Raw genomic sequence first — 21004 nt, forward strand, 5'->3', positions numbered from 1 at the left:
GAGTGGTTTGCATATATAAAGGGCACTTGCTGCTGCTGCTACTAAGTCGCTTCAGTCGTGTCCGATTCTGTGCAACCCCATAGACGGCAGCCCATCAGGCTCCCCCGTCCCTGGGATTCTCCAGGCACTGGAGTGGGTTGCCATTTCCTTCTCCAATGCATGAAAGTGAAAAGTAAAAGGGAAGTCGCTCAGTCGTGTCCGACACTTAGCGACCCCGTGGACTACAGCCCACCAGGCTCCTCTGTCCATGGGATTTTCCAGGCAAGAGTACTGGAGTGGGGTGCCATTGCCTTCTCCAAAGGGCATTTAGTACTAGATTATTAATTTCTCATTCTGTTATTTATATGCACATTTTATCTGTTTATATTTTTCAGAGGTAGCCGATTCAATCCCATATTAGATATGCTGGCAGCATTTAAGAAAGGAATGGTTGGAGGAGTCAAAGTTCATGTTGATCGTCTACAGGTAGTCTTCTGAATTTCAGTGTTTCTTTTTCCAGCACAATTAATCCATAGAATCAACTATGTTTCTTAATTATATTCTTTGTAAGATTTTTGTCTGAATGTTTTATTCTCTATCTACCTTCCTATTGCCGTTGTCACCACCCTGTTTATCTGATCCTCCAGTCTGATGCTTGAGCAATTGCACTGGTTTCCCGTCAGAATTTTAGACTTTGAAAGGTCATCTCTTACCTCACTTTTGCATCTGAGGAAGCTGGAGGCCAGAGTGGTGAAGTGACCTGTATAATCTCAGGTTCTTTGACTCCTTGGTCCAGTGCTCTTTTCCCTACCCCGCAGTGACATCTAACCTGGAGATAATGCTTGTTCCATTCAGATTTTACAGCTTTATTTTCACAGCTCCTAAATAACAGAATCCCTTTGTGGTTCCCTATTAGCCATAGCAGCCTCTCTGCCTACAATTATCTCCTGCTAAACATTATTTCTGCTTCAGCCAATAGAGCTTAATTACTGTGTTCTCAGCTTTTTGAGGTTCTGCCCCTTTCTGCTCAGTCCATTTCCTCTGCCTGAAGTAGCCTCCTTTCTTTCAACATCACTGGGCTTTGAAGTCTTCCCAAACATTAAAGGCACATTCTGCAGAATTACTCAGACCAGAGAGGATACTTTTCTTTTTTAATATCCTTTTATGACCATTAACATAAACTATCCAAATTGTAGTCCATTATGGGCTTAAATTTCTTATTTCCATTAAAAAGTTGTGATCATTTTGTAGTCTTTTATGTGGTAGGTGCACAATATTGAGTAAGAAAGAGGAAAATTTATAAAGAGGGACCTAGGTAAGTAACCTGGTAAATGGCATGTTTACGTTCTCATTCACCATTGCTAGTGTTTTGTATACTCAATTGATTTTTATCTAAGTTTTTATCTTTTCCCCTTATTTTTTGTTTTGTCTTTTTGTATGTAATGCTTTCTGGGGCAATTTCCTTGATATTTAGCATATAGCTCCTCTGCTGATTTTTGTGTTTTAGCTATCTTGTTTTTAATTTTCTCTTTTATAGTATCTTGTCCTTTTTTCTGAATATTACATTTTGTCTTATCCTTCTAAGAATATTAACAGGAGAGCTTTGGATATCTTTCCTTTGTACATTATCTCAGGTTTCTTTTCTCTGTTTTCGGGGGGCTCAGTCTTTCATATTGGAGTCATTTGTCAGCTATCCCTTTATATTTAACAGTGAAAGAATAAAAAGTTTATTGGAAGCTGTGTGTTTGGGAACAAGGATCATTGTCATGGTGAATTCACTTATAAGGTGGGCTAATAGCAAGGACCATTTTTGCTGAGGAAAACTCCAGGTGCCAATATCGGGGTGTTTTTTTCTTCTGGGTTTTTCAAGTTCCCAGAAAATAAACATCTAGCCTTCTGCTTGAAGGATGTACATTTTGCTTCTGTGTCCTGAGAGCAGAGTTGGGTTAAGGAGCCAGGGGTGTAGCACTGTTCTGTGTAGTATCAGAAACATCTCTCATTGGGACACCTGTTTTGCAAGTTGTTGCTTTCTACCAGTGCAGATTCAGAAGACAGTAAAATGGTGCGTTATCAGATTGTACAGGATACTTACAACAGCACAGATTATTTTCACAGAGGCGACACAAGTGGCTTAATCCTAACAGCATAGATGCTAGACCATGAGTTTGTGCAACACTGCACTTTGAAAGTCGGAACAATGGGTAACAGCTTCTCATCACTAAGCAGTGAAGCCTTTGTTCGTATCTACATCTTGGACATAAATGACAGGTTTCCAATTTTTAATCAATTCATTTATGAGTCTTTCGCTTAAACTATTACTTAATCTTTATGTCTTCTGCTCTCTGCTGTGCACTAAACCCTTGAGTACAGTCTCAACCAGAGAATAAGCCTCTTTTCGTCTTATAAAACCGAAACACTATACCCATTAAACAACCCTCCACACCCTAAAACCAACCTTTGTCTTCTCTTTAGTATAGGAAATGGAAAATGACACCTGTGTACTTCTCTGGGCCTTTATTTAAGGCTCTTTCAAATGTCTTCAGCCCATGCTCTATAGTCTCTCTCATCACTGGGCCTCAGCATCACTTCCTAGCTTCATCACCCAGGACATGTCTTCATGCAGTTAATTCTCAGTCCTGCTTTCCACTCCAATAGTACTGAGTACTTTCCAAATCTTTAATGTGATTTATTTTTTTCCCTGTTCATGCTATTACTCTATTCTAGAACTGCTTTTTTTTCTTTTTTCCTTCTAAGTCATACTTTAATTTTATAACTTAGATCAATCTCACCTCTTTAGTGAAGTCTCCAAGTCTGGAATTAATTTCTCCTTCCAGTGTGTTTCTGTGGCATTTTCCTTGAGCTTTGCTATAGCTCTTATTTTAGGTAGAACTAGTTTCTTGTGCCTGCTTCCCTCTGTGGATTGAAAACTCTTTATTAGTCCAGGCTTTACTCATCTCTGCATTCCCAGAGTATTCTGCTCACTACTGTTCTCTCTATAAGAAATATGTAAATATTGGTTCCTTGATTCAACAAATACTTACTGAGTGCCCTCTCTAGACAGTGGAGATATAATAGTGAAAAAAAATATACAGAGTGCCTGATCTCATGAGACTTATTTTAGTAGGAGAGCGAAACCAAAGATAAGGCCAGATAGGGATTCAGAATAATGGGATGGAGTACAGTCTTTGGTGGTCTGTTCAGTTGGAGAGGACCTTGGGGATATAATTGAATATCATTGAGCAGGATACCTTTTTGAATACTGTATTGCATTTGACACATTTGTTTGTAAATATTAAGTTATTTAATTACCATCAGAGCTAAAGTATTAATGCCTAGCAAAATAATTGCAATAGTTTTTATAAAACTAGCCAAGATTTTATAATACCTACACATGGAGTATAACCTTTAAAAATTATGAATCACTGCATTGTATAGCTATAACATATAATATTTTACAACTTTAATTCAATTAAAAAAAATAATCTAGGAGCCTCTGCAACCAACTAAATTTTTTAAATCAAAAACTCTGTAGACTATTAACGAAATCTACAACTTATCTGTTAATTCAGAGTAGCATTTACTTTGTGAGCTGAATTAATGTGTATTATGCATATTTTGTTTATGCTATATCCTTAATATGTAGCATAGTGCTTGGCATATATGTGTTCAGTAAATATTTGTCTAACAAATTAGTTAGCTGTAGAGCAAGATGTTTAGGGTTAAGTCTGCATCTTAGGAAATACCACTGTGTAGACCTCAGTTTTGCTTGGCACTGCCCTCTGCCCAGACACAGACTCTCCTCTCAGACCCTAACTGTGGCTGGGCCACATAAAAATGTGCAAATTAGTTGCATGTTTGGCCTTTCTCATTCAGATTCTGCAAGGAGGCTTTAGTATGATTGGTAACATGTTCATTCTGCCATTTGTAGTAGGTATTTGTTGATCATCTACTTTATGAATTTTCACTAGAAGAGAAGGCAGCACAACTCTGGTGGTTAGCCAGCAAGAGTAGCATTCCCTAAATCCTGTTGTTTCACATTTGAAACAAACAGGAGAAAATAGAGAAAGTAATATATGTAACACAGTTTTGATTAAAGAATTACCTTATTTTTAAAGTAACTATGGCTTGTTTCCTCGCCAGTATATTTCTCACTTTTATCTGACAATTCATCAGATATTTAGAAGTGACACTTAGTGCTAAATATCATTGTGGGTTATTGCTCATTTATACATGAACCACTGGCAAGCAACTATTATGTTCAAGTTTGGCCTCATTTAGTTTCCTCAAGGGGTTCTCTGGTAGCTCAAACGGTAAAGAATCTGTCTACAATGCAGGCAGACCTGGGTTCAATTCCTGGGTCAGGAAGGTACCCTGGAGGAGGGCATGGCAACCCACTCCAGTATTCTTGCCTGGAGAATCCCATGGACAGAGGAGCCTGGCGGGCTACAGTTCATGGGGTCGCAGAGTTGGACATGACTGAGCAAATAACACACACACAATGGGATATAAAATGACCAAATATTGATTGCCAGAATGTAGAGAAGCACTGGCCTAGATAATCAATAACTTCATGATCCTGAAAAATGGAGATTTGGCAGTCTCTTATCATTGGATAGCCTTGAAATATATTCAGTTCAGTCGCTCAGTCGTGTCCGACTCTGCGACCCCATGAACCGCAGCACACCAGGCCTCCCTGTCCATCACCAACTCCTGGAGTCTACCCAAACCCATGTCCATTGAGTTGGTGATGCCATCCAACCATCTCATCCTCTGTCATCCCCTTCTCCTCCTGCTCTCAATCCTTCCCAGCATCAGGGTCTTTTCAAATGAGTCAGCTCTTCACATCAGGTGGCCAAAGTATTGGCGTTTCAGCGTCAACATCAGTCCTTCCAATAAACACCCAGGACTGATCTCCTTTAGGATGGACTGGTTGGATCTCCTTGGAGTCCAAGGGACTCTCAAGAGTCTTCTCCAACACCACAGTTCAGAAGCATCAGTTCTTCAGTGCTCAGCTTTCTTTATAGTCCAACTCTCACATCCATACATGACTACTGGAAAAACCATAGCCTTGGCTAGACGGACCTTTTTTGACAAAGTAATGTCTCTGCTTTTTAATATGTTGTCTAGGTTGGTCATGGTAGCCAAACCCAAAGAGTAATTTCACATTATATTTTCTGAATACAGTTTTAATATTTCATGTTTTTTTAAAATATCAAATTTTTTTCTTTTAGCAGTTTAATAAGTTCTGAGTTTTTAATTGAACTTATAAATAAGAGGATAGAAAGAAAAAATGTTTCATCTGATTCTGCTATTTATTATAATTCATGAACTTGTAGCTTGATGTTTATGTTCTGTTTCAGTGGGGTTTGTTGTATGTCAAAATCTGTCTGATTTTAGAATGTTCATTTTAAGAAATTACTTAACAATCATGTCTATTTTTTAAGTAAACTTTTTTAAAAAGTATTGTATACTTACAGAATAGTATGTGCATAAATCATAACGTTATTGCTTGATCAATTTAAGAGTTGTGAATCTTTTCTCAATTGCATTTCAGACACTAATATCTGGAGCTGTGGTTGAACAACTTGACTTCTTACGAATCAGTGAAATAGAAGAGTAAGTTCCTTTAGGTTATTTATTGTGTTTCTTGGGATTACATTAGGAATGCAGGAAATATGAAACTTTTTCTTTTAAATTCTAGGCTTCCAGAATTTAAGAGTTTTGAGGAATTAGAAGTTCCCAAACATTCAAAAGTCAAACGACAAAGCAGCACCTCCAATGCTCCTGAACAGGAACAGAAGCCAGATGTTACCATAACTGAATGGAGAAACAAACCCACCCATGAAATTCTTCAAAAACTGAATGTGAGGAAGATGCAATTCCCACATGACCCTGAGTGAGGTTGACAGAGCAGGAACTGCCAGGGGCAAACCATATTTCTCTTTGTCCTCCCAGAGAAGGTAGCAATTAGCCTGGAAGTAGATGGCCTGTCTATAACTGAGGCGGTAATGAGAAGTAGTTTTCATGATCTAATATTAGCGTGAATGTCTCTAAGATGCTTAAAATGGGTTGTCTTGGGTATGAAAGTACTGAATATCCCATTGAAGAAGCATAGTTGCTTTGGGGATCTCTAGATTTCTCTTTCAGTGCCCTTTCTCCTCTTTTCCCAGTCTGGGCCTTCTCTCCTGCCTCAGTATTTAGGTCATGCTTGCTTTGACTCTCTCCAGTCAATGAAGAAAGCAGTCCTATAACTACATCCATATCAATATTATGTTGGCAACCTAGTATTATCCCTTCCCTGAGGTTATTTGCATTTTAGAGGAGGAGGGGTGAGGATGTAGAGTATAGTACCTATCAAAGGAAATATAATTCTGATGGTAGAGCTATAAACACAGTGACATTTTATTGGACCATCCAAATTTGAGTAGGCTAAATATATAGCCTGCCAGATATCAGTTCTTGTGATTGATCGTTACTACCTGTAAATCTATATAAGCATGAATATGATCTAGTAGGCATAAAACATGACACATATAATAAGCAGCTTACACATGTCCCCTTCTTTCATCCTCCTCTCCACAATGGGTCGGTAACAATGTGGTCTCCCATTTATGAACAAGTAAAGTCAAAAAAGGAGCAGATAAATGACTTGGCCCAACCTTTCAGAGGGTGAAAACATCAGTGTTAATGCTTATAGACAACATATTTTCTATTCACTACTTACCTTATTTCCTGGAAATTTTGATTATTAAATTCTACTACCCCAGGAAGCCTGCTTGTCTACCCACTGTTTCCAAGATAGCTAAAATAAATAGTTGTATAATGTCATCTTGTGCCTGATAATATATCAGTGACATTTAATCTTTTCTCAATTGCATAGCAGAATATTTCCTCTTTGCATCATGAGGTTTCATGATTACTCCCTTTGGTAATTTTTGTACCCATTTCATTCCAGTTACTCATAGTGATTTATATTTTCAGGACTGTAGTTGTCTGGCTAGCCAAGCCATCCTACTGGGTATACTGCTCAAAAGAGAAGGCCTCCACTTCATCACAAAGGAAGGTAAGAGTATCTAACTAAGAGAACATTTTAAATAAAAAGACCTATTTTTGAGCATATATCAAAAATGCATAATGAACATGCACTAAACTGTTACAAGTTATTTTCTTCTCTAGTAAACCTTTCTTTTTTAATTTTTAAAAGTTAGAAGTTTTTTAAAAGGAAAATGTTCATTATACCCCTAGAGTGGAATAGACTGTTTGATGTATGAACTCCTGAATTGCTTTCATGCAGTAATGCTTATTTGTTTGTCTGATTATCTCAATGGTGTTGGAGCCTGGATTCTGCCAGTGACTGTTAGCCTCTGATGACTCCATAGTTGTTTATTGACAGTTTCTATTTCCACTTTTATTTCTCTGTATGTTTTTAAGAACAATACTGAATCATTATAGCCGTAAGAATTAGCTCCGTCATGGTCTGCAGCAGCCATTTGGGATGGAACATGGCATTTAATAGAATTGCACTGTCAAGATTGTTTACGAAAACGTCATTTTTAATTGTGTTTGTGTCCACTGTGCATTAAGGCTGAAACCCAGTTATCCCTGAAATCTACATTCATATGTTGAGTCACTACTCTAAGGAATCTTTGAATTCTACATCATGGTCTACTTCTGGCATTTTATAATACAGAATAATATAGGATACATTTCAAGTATTTAATATCTAACTACCCCAAATTTTTGGCTCATCTGAAAGTCCTCTGTCCAATGAGGCATATTGATTTGGTTAGAATTAGAAATTGAGTTGATATTCTAAACAGCAATGTAATTAATAAGATTTATAGTTCTGGTAGTGAACTAAACATAATTGTTTATTCAGGTAAACAATTCAGATAAACAAACTAAGGTCTACTTAGTTTTTACATTATTGTAGCTAAGAGACAACTTTCTTGAGTATTATATGGTGAATTAAATAGTCTTAATATTTTAACTTAATAAAGGCAGAAGAAGAACTCTAAGCAAATTTCAAACAGAATCTTTCCTGTTTCTAATTAATCTTGAAACTCAAAGTGTAAAAAGGATCCCAGTTATATTGAGGACATTTATCAGAATTTATACTTTAAAACAATAGGATCATTAAAAAGCAAACATTTCATTAGGAACTTAGAATTCAGAATGGTTATTTTAGTAGTAGGCTTCCCAGGTGGCAGTTGTGGTAAAAGAACCTGCTTGCCAATGCAGGAGACATAAGAGATGCCAGTTCGATCCTTGGGTCAAGAAGATCCCCTAGAGGAGGGCATGGCAACCTACTCCTGTATTCTTGCCTGGAGAATCCCATGGACAGAAGAGCCTGCTGGGCTACAGTCCATAGGGTTGCAAACAGTCGGACATGACTGAAGGGTAAACTTATCATGTACACATGTATTTTAGTAGTGCTTTAAAATAAAACAATTTGTATAAAATAGTTTACCAAAAAAAAAAGTTTACAATGAAAATGTCAAGAGAATTATTTTTCAAACCATTTTTTAAGCTTGGGAATAATATTCATCTGTTACTTAGATATTTAAAAGACTTTACATGTTTTAAATCTGTGAAACCTTATATATTAAAAATCATAAGCATCTGCAGAATCTGAATATAATTTTATCCAACTTGCTATAAAGCTATAAAAATAAGTTCAGGGTAAAAAGATAAAGATACTGTTCTTTACCCTTGTTTGGTTTCTGATCATATACAGAAACATCACAACATTTTTTGAACAAATAAATGAAGAGTTATATATATTCAGAGTCTACAGTATTTTGTTCAATTTGCTATATTCTGTTTTTTATTTTCTGTAGTAAATTAAAATAACATTTTTATTTGTTAAATATATTGATTGTGTATTAAGAAAACAATAAATTTCAAGAAATAAAATATTCATCAAAATCATATACTCAAACTACGTAGTAACAAGGGCTGGGGACATTCACACTATATTTTTGGGTTACATATTTAATTATGTCAGGTTTTTTAAGGAGAATAAATGTTATGCATTTAATTAAAGCTTTTTTCAACAAAGACTCTATTATCCAATGTCTAGGTACTGTTTCTGATCACATTGAGAGAGTCTATAGAAGAGCTGGCAGCAAAAAACTTTGGTTCGTATTAGCGTCCTTGTCATTATGTTTTTTTAATTGTGTTATCATATTCAGTATCCTAAAGATAATGGACCAGTGTTAAAGGTGGCTAGTCATTCTAATTTTTCCTTTTAAGTTCCGAGGTTGCAGCCCTGTGAGTGCCTACTTTCTGAGGATCTGCCTGCATTTCATTTTATCTTGATTCTTCCAAGATATTAAAAACATGTCTGGGAGTAAAGACATCTGTAGGAATAGAACCCGGAGAGGATGCACTGGCATGATGTTCTAATGACTCCTTCCTATCCTGCACCTCCTCTGTCGCAGCAGGTGCTTTAGGTTCTAATTTGTACTTTGGAAACTTGTTCTGTTATATAGGGTCATGAAGAGACCAGTGTTTCGTTTAAACACAAGCAAAATATAATATACTTAGAAAATAGTTCTCTCATGGCTTATGTTTAATGAATCCTAATGATTGTAGTTACTGCATTAAAAGTAACTGATACGTTCTACAGAGGTAGTCTCTTCCTAGAGACTGAGGAAAACTTAGGTAAGTTGAGCTAAGATTGTTTACATTCACAATGGGGTAGGTATGCCTAAATGCATGCCCTCTGCATTTTTTAAGCAATTCTAACAGTTCTACTAGCAGAATCTAACATTTTGGAAATTAATAGTATATAAACATACATATATATATTTTAATAACCCATTATTATCTAATTTTGAAAAAAGAAATCTCAAGGAAGTGTCATGTCATAAGAAACTCCCTTAACTTCAGTGAACCTCAGTTTTCTAATCTCTAAAATATAAGGATTAGACAAAACATCTCTTAGCAGTATTTCAACTCTAATTTTTAGTAAATATACTATTCTAGTCAAGAAGAAATTATGTAGTAACCCTGTGGTTAAGTCTCAGATTTTCGCTGTAAGTTCTCAGCACAGTAAGGCATGCAAACAAATAGATGTTGCTTTTTAGTCAGTAAATTTCAAATCTGGTCTGTAATCTTCGGTTAAGCAAACCTACTTTTACTTTATGTTTAATACTTGTATTTTAGATAAATCATTAGCAAACGTTTAAAGTCCTGACTGTTATGTTTAAAAGAACAAACTCCTGGAAATTTTATTTACTGTATTTTCCCTTTTATGGCTTTCCACTGACACACCCAGGTTGGCGGTACGCTACGGGGCTGCATTTACCCAGAAATTTTCTTCCTCTATAGCCCCACACATTACTACTTTTCTGGTACATGGGAAACAGGTAACATGCACAAATTGTCGAAACTCCAGCTGCTTGAAATGTGTGGGCTTATTTGCGTTCTCAGGGTTAAATATGTCTTTTGATCTTATAGTGTGTGGGTGAAAGCTTCTCTAAAAGTAGGAAGTGTTTGTTTCACTAACTTTTCAGATATGACTGAATTTTCTACTAGTTCATCTATGTTGAGATTAAGCAACGTGTTTTTTATAGGTCAACTTCCATGGATATCCTGAAATACAAGGAATCACCTTTAAACCTACATTTTTATTTTATTTTCTCCATCTGAAAGTTCCACATGGATTTTTACTTTTGATGGGGGGAAAATGTTTTATGTATTGCATGTGCTGTGCTTAAAAATCTGTTCTTACAGTCTAAGACTTTTTCAGAAATGTTAAAATAGTAGTGTGAATTACTTCCTTCAACATTCTGGCAAGGGAAAAAAAAAAAAAAAACGCTGGTATCTCATTGTATCACTTCCTAAAATTGAGTACTAAGCGAATTCCCTAATCCAGGGATTTGGTTACTAGGCCCCAAAGTAAACTTGATTTAAAGTGGTTATAGGAATAGTGTCATGTACCCGTGACAGTCTTAATGATAAATTTTTTAATACAAAATCAGAATAATCAATTCTTCCTCCTACACCATTCCCTGACAAAGGGATAGTTAGGCTTCCTTTTCTTTCTCTTTAAGTTGTTAACGGCAGGAATAATGCTGGGGGCAGAGGTGAGGGTGAAGCTATCCCTCCCTGATTCTGGATAGTCCTACAGTCTGGAAGATTTCAGCTGTGAGGTCCAGTGTCTTGGGGTCAGTGTTTCATCCATATTATTAAGTGAGGACCTAATTGGGCAGGTTTTTTAATTCCCCCCACTCAGGGGCCCATTCAGTCATCATTTAGATTTGTCAACCTCTGGCGTGCTCTCTTCTTTGCCCCCAGGTCGGTGGTGCGCCATGCAGCAAGTCTTTTAAGTAAACTAGTGGACAGCCTGGCCCCATCCATTACTAATGTTTTAGTGCAGGGCAAACAGGTAAGTAGCTGATTTTCAGACTCTTGGTCACAGTCACAACGATTTCTGGGTAGGACCCTGGCTTTTAAATCTGGCAAGCCTCAGCATCTCTCACAACCACATTTACAGTGGCTCAGGCATTTCTACAGAAGGCTCCTTCCCCAAGCAAAATCTAGTCCTAAAGAAGCACAGATACAGAATATCTGTGCTGCACCTTAGAGATTTAATTTTAAGCTCCTGTGTTAACTTGAGATCAGTGAAGATACTGACAAAGAAAATGGTATGACACCTACTAAAGCTCTCCAGACAGGCTTAGGATAGGTGGGGCAATGGTAGGGAGTACTGAAGGGCACATTCTCCTTTTTACTTCACTAGAGCTCTTCTCCCCATTAGAAATGCACTGGCTCCCCAGATGCCTAACCCTCTGGGCCCCTCTCCTTCCAGGTTCTCCCCTCCCACCAGGGCCAACTCTTGCCAACTCTTCCTCACAGAAAACCATCTCCAGTTAGCAATCCCTTTCTCCTCTGGGTTCTCAAAATAGGCCTGTTACACTTTTCACAGACTGCCCTGGATCCCGGTTTATTTGAATGTGTGTCTCTCACAGGGTAGACCATGAACCCCTGGAAGTCAGGGCCCATGTCTTGTCCAGCACCGTCCCTTTGTGCCCACCATGGTCTTGTAGAGGCACTTGGTGAATGTGGATTGAATTGAGCCTGTGCATGTGGGTATGTGGAGTGGGATATGGCTGCTCATTTTTTGTTTTTCTGTAAGCTCTAATTATTTGGCTGAATCATCATTTGATTGGAATGAAAAGCTGTATGCTTTCTATCTCTTCTTTGGGAATATGTGTGCTTTATCATGTCTTCCTGACAATTAACCTAGGGATATAATTCGCTTTAATAATGCAAAAAACTTTAACCGTCTTTGATGGAATCAAGCCATTGTTCATATCTCAGGGCTCTTAGTTCATCAAAATTGAAATTATTTCATCTCGACATCAAAGTTTTGAAATGTTGAAAGAATAAATGATCCTATTCTGTAATATTTAATAACTAAAAATTATTGTACTAATAAAATTCCTGAGAAAAAATTTAAATCTCTTCATATATATTACATTATAATATATTTTCATATATATTATATTTCTTCATATATATTATTATAATATATATACATATTTCATATATATTATTATCCAAGTTATTAAAAGAATTTTCATCCTTCTTTATCAGCTAAATAGACCAAGGCACAGGTAGTAACTTATTGGATGCCTTTTCTCATTGCAATCCTCAGATCCAGCCACAGAGTTCTGTATTTTTGCCTTGGACTGAGCCACCTCTTAAAGAAAGTAAACAGGCTTTGGGAAGCTATTTTTCCTTGGATTTTAGGCCCCTGTAGTATATCTGAAAATACAGTTAACTCTGTGACATATGAATGAATGAGAAGGTTTTGGAGATCTCTGAGGTCACTGGCATTTGGCAGTTGGAGAGGGGTTTGGTAGGTTATGGTTGGTCATGTCCATTCTGTGCACTATCTAGAGGGTGATTGCTGCCTATGATCCTGAGACTCTGTTCCCCAGATCAAAATCCTAGTGCCTTGGAACCTATCCTGAGGCTGTGACTGGACTGTTGTCCACCAGACCAGCACATCTCCCAGGGAAACAGTCAGTTACAGAGTTGGGTACCTGAAGGCTGACAGCCCTGTTCCAGGTGTATGGAGTTTATTCACTGACTGCATCTTAGCCTTTTTAAAAGAGGAAGTGAAAATGGAGCATCCCGAGTTTGCCTTTGCTCATTTATGAAATGCCACCCTGAGAACTGAAGTCATGCTGCTTCTACCCTTCTGCACTTTCAGATCACCTCAAGCTCTCTGGAATGAAATAGTGGTTTAGTCATCATTGCTTCCTTCTATTTGTTTTTTTCTTTACAAGCTGACATTTTAATAAACGTAATCGCACTTGGACTAACTGGTTGATACCACTTGTGTTGCAATAAACTAGCAATTCTCAGTTTTTAGTCCATCACAAAATTGGGGCAGAAGACCTCTATTCTGCTTTCTCCTCTCATGTCAGAAAACACAAGGACTCTTTGATATCCTCTTCTTTTTCCTGCCTCTTTTAATTGTGCCCTGTGCAAGGAAGAGGAAATGAGGAGGAAGGAGGGGATGCAGACTCTTCTGGGTGGCAGAGTACTAAGACAAGAGGAGAGAGGGGGAGCAGAGTATTTATTCCTCTTGCCTAGCCTCAACAGCACTTTTGGCTTTGAATTTTCTTTGCCATTTCCTCTGTGCTTTCTCATTTCGCCGGCTTGTGGGCAGCCTTATTTACTCCCCTCCACAGGCCAGAGATACATCCAAAAGTGTTTCAGCACTCACTGGGTACCTGACTATGCCAGGAAAAGTGGGTCTTCACTACAACTATGTCCTTGTACCCACCTTTGAAAAAGTTACAGTGTTGTTAAAGAGCAAAAACTTCCACATGAGAAACTGTAAAAGAAGTGAAGAACACACTCTCAGATACCAAATTGTATAGATTATGCACTAAAGTAAAACTGTTTTCTCTGAGGAGTTTCTGGTCCTAAAGTCATTCAGAATAATTTTGTCTTAATAGTTATTTATATTCCTTCCCTGCTTTTATCCACTCACCTTCATTCCCCTAGCTGGGACCCTCACCTGCCCTTGTATTTTAGATGAGACTGAACCATCATGAACTCCAATGGGAGTCATGCTTTGAAGGCTATTTTAATAAATAGCAGGAGCAGTTATTCTATCTAACTCCCTAGCTTGCATAGAGTAATTTCAGCCTGCCAGTCATCCTGAGCCTTTAATTTTCTTTTTTATCTATTAGTAGCTAGGAAATTTTTACAATAAAATTCTGCCACCCATAGGTAACTCTGGGTGCCTTTGGGCATGAAGAAGAAGTTATCTCTAATCCTTTGTCTCCGGGAGTGATTAAAAACATCATCTATTACAAGTGTAATACCCATGATGAGAGGGAGGCAGTAATTCAGCAAGAACTGGTCATCCATATTGGCTGGATCATCTCCAATAACCCAGAATTATTCAGTGGCATGCTGAAAATACGAATTGGGTGAGTAAATACTTTGTATTTGCATAAAGAGAATTGTTCAGGTTGTCTTCAGTCTCTCTGAGTGAAGTGCTGCCTCAGATCTGATGGGTCTTTAGGAAAGTGTTTCTTCCCCTAAGTCATAGAGAAAACATCTGGTGATATGAAGAAATAAATACTAGTGGCCTGAAAAATGTCTGTTGTTTATTTGACTCCCATATGAGAAGTAGTGAAGTAACTCTGTTCTCTGATAAAATCAAACACAAGGAGGTTTAAACAGTTGTATCATGTTAAAAAAACAAAAAATAAACAAAACCCCCTACTATGCACAATACTTGTAAAAATTCCTATAAAGTGAATAAGCCTTAAGAGTAAAATGATTTTTTTAGTAAAGCTAGATGTCAAAAAGACACACTTAGATAAAAATTTGGTCCTTTTAAGAATATTATTCTGCATCTGTTTCCCACCAAAATCTGATTTTCAGTCCTTAAAATCATAAGTATTCTCTTTGGAGAAATTGAAAGTAAGGCTCTGGTAATCTTAAATGTTCTTAATCAAGCGTTTTGTGAGGCAGCACAGTAAGGTATGTGACCAGGCTCTGACATCTAGCAGAACTGTGTGCAAGTCCTGACCTGTGCTCATCATCTCAGTAGTCTGGGGTCAATTGGCTGAACCTCCCTCCAACTTTCACTGTTTTATGTGAGATGAAACAAGGTAATATGTTTAAAAAGCCTATAACAACTGCATATAAGTCCTTCTTTTCATTTTTTAAAACATTTTTGTACAAATATCACATAAATATGTTCTAATTGTAAAAAATCAAGTAATACTTGAGCTTATAGAGTAACCTAGTATATGGCCAATTTGGAGATTGTTCCTCAAATATTTGAAAAGAATATGTATCCTAGCCACAGCAATCAGACAAGAAAAAGAAATAAAAGGTATCCAAATTGGAAGAAAAGACGTAAAATTTGTCACTCTATGAAGACATGTTACTATATAGAGAAAACCCTAAGGACTCAATGGGCTTCCCTTGTGGCTCAGATGGTAAAGAATCCACCTGCAATATGGAAAACCCAGGTTCAGTCCCTGGGTCAAGAAAATCTCCTGGAGAAGGGAATGGCTACCCACTCCAATATTCTTGCCTGAAGAATTTCATGGACAGAGGAGCCTGTGAGCTATAGTCCATGGGGTCACAAAGAGTCAGACACAACTGAGTGACTAACACATGTACACAAGGACTCCACAAAAATTACTAGGTCTAATAAATGAATTCAGCTCAGTATCAAGATACAAGATTAACATTCAGGGATTGATTGCATTCATTTATACTAACAATGAAATATCAGGAAATGTAAAAAAAACAAACAAACAAAAAAAAAACCAACCTTTTAAAATTGCACCTCCCCCCAAAATAAATAAATAAAATACCTAGGAATAAACCTGACCAAGGAGATGAAAGTTTTATACACTGAGAACTGCAAAACATTAATAAAGGTGATAAAAGAGGACTCAAAGAAATGGAAGAATATCCCATGCTCTTGGATTAGAAGAAATAATATTGTTAAAATGGCAATACTGCCCAAAGCAATCTACAGATTTAATGCTATTCCTTATCTAATTATCCATGACATTTTCCACAAAACTAGAACAAATGATACAAACATCTATATGGAACTATAAAAAATGCAGAATTTCTAGAGCATTCCTGAGGGGGGAAAACACATACTTCCCTCAAACTTCAGGCAATACTACAAACCTACAACAATCAAAACAGTATCATATTAATACAAAAACAGGCAAGCTGATAGTGGAATAGAGGACCCAGAAATAAACCCACAGTCAATTCATCTTCAACAAAGGAGGCAAGAATATGAAATAGGGAAAAGACAGTCACTTCAGCAAGTGGTGCTGGTAAAGTTGGACAGCTGCATGTAAATCAGTGAAGTTAGAACACACCCTCACACCATGCACAAAAGTAAATTTAAAATGGCTTAAATACTTAAACATAAGACATGACACCACAAAACTCCTAGAAGAGAACATAGGGAAAAACATTCTCTGACATAAATTGTACCAATGTTTTCTAAAGTCAATCTCCCAAGGCAATAGAAATAAAAATAAATGGGACCCAATCAAACTTCCTTTGCACAACAAAAGAAGCCATTAAAAGAAAAAGAAAAGACAGCCTATGTAATGTAATGGGAGAAAATATTTGCAAATGATGTGACAAACTAGGGCTTAATCTCCAAAGTGTACAAACAGTTCATTCAATAAAAAAACCTAATCAAAAAATGAGAAGACCATAATAGACATTTCTCCAAAGAAGACATACAGATGACTAGTTGGCACATGAAAAAATGCTCAACGTCACAAATTATTAGAGAAGTGCAAATCAAAACAAAAAGGAGGTACCACCTCACATTGGTCAGAATGGCCATCATTAAAAAGTCTTACAAACAACAAATGGTGGAGAGGGGGTGGGGAAAAAGAACCTTCCTACATTGTTGGTGGGAGTGTAAGTTGGTACAGCCACTATGGAAAGTAGTATAGAGGTTCCTGTGAAAACTGAAAATAGAATTATTAATACCATATGGTCTAGCAATCCCACCCCTGGGCATATACCCAGACGAAGGTATAATTCAAAAAGATACATGCACTCCTATGTTCATAGGGAGAGGGAGGTGGGAGCGGGGATCGGGATGGGGAATACGTGTAAATCCATGGCTGATTCATATCAATGTATGACAAAACCCACTGAAATGTTGTGAAGTAATTAGCCTCCAACTAATAAAAAAAAAAAAAAAAAGAACATAGTGAGTCTCTGTCAGGCACAAATACATGTGATTGTGTGTGAGTGTGAATAAGTGGGAATACAGTGTGCTAATTTTGTGATTAAATCAATATCTTTACTATTTCTGTCCTACTTGACCTTCAGTTGCTACTGGTGTTCTCCTGATTATGAATGTGTCAATTTCCCCTTGCATTTTTATCAGTTTTGCTTTATATATTTTAATGCTTTGTTTTTGTTCATGTTACCTTTTAATGATACAATTTTGCTTGTGTCATTTATTTTCTAATTGAATTATTTTTAAAAAGTTATTTTTAATTTCAAACATCTACAAAAGCATAGAAAATAGTGTAATAAAACCCATACTATTACTGAGCTTCAACAATATCATCATATAGCCAATTTTATTTCACTCATACCTCCCAACTACTCATCTCATCCACAGTCTCCTCTGATTCCATCATATCATTTAATCTGTAAATACTTCAGTATGTATCTCTAAGACATAGAGACTTTTAAAAAGCATGACCATGATCCCATTACAATTGTATAAAATATAACAAATGAATTCCTTTTGTTTAATGTTACTACCATATTACATTTTGTTTAATATTACTTCTTTCTTTTTTTATTGTTATTAACTTGGTATACTGTTTTCCATTTGTTTACCTTCAGTGTTCTTTTTTCATTTTGATTAGGTATGTCTTTTATATTTAACATCTGTGCTCTATTTACTTTTAATCTAATCTGAGATTATCTTGTAATAGAAATATATATGTCATATTTTTGCCATTTCATTTCTATTTTGACTTATTCCTGCCATTTTATTTTGTTTTCTAGTTACCATGCTTTCTTGTTCTTACTTTTTTCTTTCTTCTTTATTGCTAGGTTGATACCCTTTCATTTCTTAGTTTTACTTTTGCATGTGAGTATGAAGCACTTTATGTAAAATAATCACCCATTTTTTTCCTTCAAAAGATTACATTAAAAACTAGTTGCTTTTGGGGAATTATTTGCATGCCTCTTTTATAAATAATTCTCATTTTTTAAATTTAGACATACTTAAGAGCAGTCTTCATTTCAGCCTTGTTTGAAATAGTCAAACACTGAGAATAACATATCCATCAGTAAGAAATAGTTCAAATAAGTTGTTAGCCATATAATAAAATGTTTTGCCACCATTACAAGAAACAAGATAAGGTTAATACACTGGCATTTATAATTTGTTGTTATTGTTCAATCACTAAGTCATGTCTGACTCTTTGTGACCCCATGCCTGGACTGCAGCATGCCAGGCTTCCCTGTCCTCTATTTTCCAGAGTTTGCTCATGTTCATGTTCATTGAGTCAGTGATGCCATCTCACCATCTGATCCTCTGCCTCCCTCTTCTTTTGCCTTCAATATTTCCTAGCAGCAGGGTCTTTTCAATGAGTTGGCTCTTCACATCAGGTAGCCAAAGTACTGAAGCTTCAGTATCAGTCCTTCCAGTGAATATTCATGGTTGATTTCTTTTAGGATTGATTTGTTTGATCTCCTTGCAGTTCAAGGAACTCTGAAGAGTCTTTTGCAGCACCCACAATTCAAAAGCATCAAGTCTTCAGTTCTCAGCCTTCTTTATGGTCCAACTGTCACATCTGTACATGACTACTGGATAGACCATAGCACGGACTCTATGGACCTTTGTTGGCAAAGTGATGTCTTTGCTTTTTAACACACTGTTTAGGTTTGTCATAGCTTTCCTTCCAAGAGGCAAGCATCTTCTAATTTCTTGGCTGTAGTCATCATCCACAGTGATCTTGGAACCCAAGAAAAAAACCTGTCACTGCCTCTACTTTTCCCCCTTCTGTTTGCCATGAAGTGATGGCATTTATAAGTATCCAAGATAAATTAAGTGAAAAAAGTTGCAAATTTTTTCCATTTTTTATCAAATTATTGTGTGTATATGTGTGTGTGTGTGTGTGTGTGTGTATGTCTATGTGGAAAAATATATATAAAATCACTGTCAGTTATTCTCTGTGAGAGATTTCTACTTTGTAAGTTGTGTTGTTCAGTTTTATTTAAATTATTTTAGTTGAAGTTATTAGTTTTCAAACTATTTGCCTAATTTCAATTAGAGTATATCTCAGATGAGCTTCCTATTCTTTATGTCCTCTTTCTTTTGATTGAGAAGTGAACTCATTCTGCATAGAATTTGATCTGCCTTTTTACCCCTTAAAATAGTTCCTTTCATATATTATTAATAGGATGTATTCCTATTAGTTATAAGAACTGTGAATTATATCCTGATTATTCAGTCTCTGTTAGCTCTAAAATTTTCCTCTTCAACTTTTGTCTACGTGTGAGGATGCAGAAATGGGTCTTCATGTGAGTTGTCTCTAAATGAAATGTGATTCTTCATATCCATACAATCATTAAAAGTATTCTATTGTCACAGATTAAGGCATTTCTCTGAGGCTGACTTAGGAGTATAGGTTATAACTCTTCCAAAACACATTCTTTGTAATAAATGATCTATTCAGGAGACTCTTTAAGCAGTAGTCATCCTTGCTGTGACTTAAGCAAAGGCTTAGAGTGAAAGTTAACGTTCCCCAGTATTTTACAATGCTATATTTTTCAGCCTCTAGTAGTTTTCCCTTTACTGTGTATCCAGCATTTTAGGCTGATTTATGTTCTCTCAAAAATCCAACATAATTTTCTTTCTTGAATTCAAATCTGACCTGAAGCTTCATTCTCTGCATGGAAATGAAATATGTTTAGTTTATTCTAAAAATAGTTTTCTTCCTGTTTTTGTATCTTCTGTTCTATATGTTCAATGTCTTCTGTGAGAAATATTCTTTTTTCCTTAAATTGTCTCCCAAAATAAAAATGTCAGGACAAAGCATGTGACTTAGTATCTTATGATAGAAGAAAACTTCCTGAAGAAATTTGCCAGACAGCTTTGTTCACTGTCCTGAAACTCATTCTGGAATCAGTTGTGGCATTATATTTCCATTATGGCTATTAAGAGTGTCCCTGCCCAAAATTCTGTGTGTATTTCCCCCATGTGGTGGACTCATAGGGTCAGCTCTAAACACTGGGACATTGTCAGTTTGGGATAAGTCTAATTTTTTTTTTTTAATAAAAAGTAATTTATTTACAAATCAGTAAGTGAAAGGACTGGGATTTATACCCATACTGCCTGACTTCAAAGTTCTTGTTCTTCATTCTTAAGTACTATTGTGCATGTTTTTACTTGCATGTACTATTGCTCTTGTCTTGGGAATAGGCCTTACTGTTTTGTTTTTGTTTTTTCCTAAAACCTTGACCTTATAGTCCCTTCTACTTAATCTCAACCTATGACCCATTTTATATTCAAGTATAAATTATATTCAAGTAGCAGCTCCTGATGGTTTTTGTTGTTAGTCAGTCTAGGACCAGTACTGTTCAGCATTGTACAGTAAAAGGCACACTAAGGAGGCCAAACAGTTCCAAGTTAACAACCATAAAAAATAAGATTTTGCCTCCTATATTCATGAGACCAAGGAAATGGGGATGATATGAAACTGATTCTAAGTTATCCCCTTGTGCAGTGCAAGAGCTATATTAAGATGCTATAAAAATTCAACAAAGTTAAGTAACTTGCCCTTGGTTGCAAGACCAAAAACCAGAATTTGAACCTAGGGTGAATGACTCCAGAGTTCATGCTTCCCTATCTGTCTTCCAGCTCTCATGTCTATAAAACAGGGAGGCTGTCCCTGCTTTGGCTTCCTCATTAGATTATGGGGGTTCTAGGCAAGGAATGTGAAGGTCTTTTTTA

The 21004-nt window shown here is 36.5% G+C and overlaps 1 protein-coding gene across 4 annotated transcripts in view; it reads left to right on the forward strand.

The window, feature by feature from the left end:
• Window positions 1-21004, forward strand: part of PHKB (phosphorylase kinase regulatory subunit beta) — a 218252-nt gene that overhangs the window by 170172 nt on the left and 27076 nt on the right. For 2 of the 4 annotated variants that reach the window (XM_061138445.1, XM_061138444.1), the window contains 7 exons: window positions 375-465; window positions 5534-5595; window positions 5681-5843; window positions 6961-7042; window positions 9062-9119; window positions 11284-11374; window positions 14239-14441. In XM_061138445.1, coding sequence (XP_060994428.1) covers window positions 375-465; window positions 5534-5595; window positions 5681-5843; window positions 6961-7042; window positions 9062-9119; window positions 11284-11374; window positions 14239-14441 — 750 coding nt within the window. Of the gene's footprint in view, window positions 1-374; window positions 466-5533; window positions 5596-5680; window positions 5844-6960; window positions 7043-9061; window positions 9120-10261; window positions 10353-11283; window positions 11375-14238; window positions 14442-21004 lie in introns of all 4 variants that reach the window. The other 2 variants (XM_061138447.1, XM_061138446.1) reach the window with 2 other exon arrangements.

Source organism: Dama dama, chromosome 4 (genome assembly GCF_033118175.1).
Source record: "Dama dama isolate Ldn47 chromosome 4, ASM3311817v1, whole genome shotgun sequence".
In the NCBI taxonomy this organism is placed as follows: domain Eukaryota; kingdom Metazoa; phylum Chordata; class Mammalia; order Artiodactyla; family Cervidae; genus Dama; species Dama dama.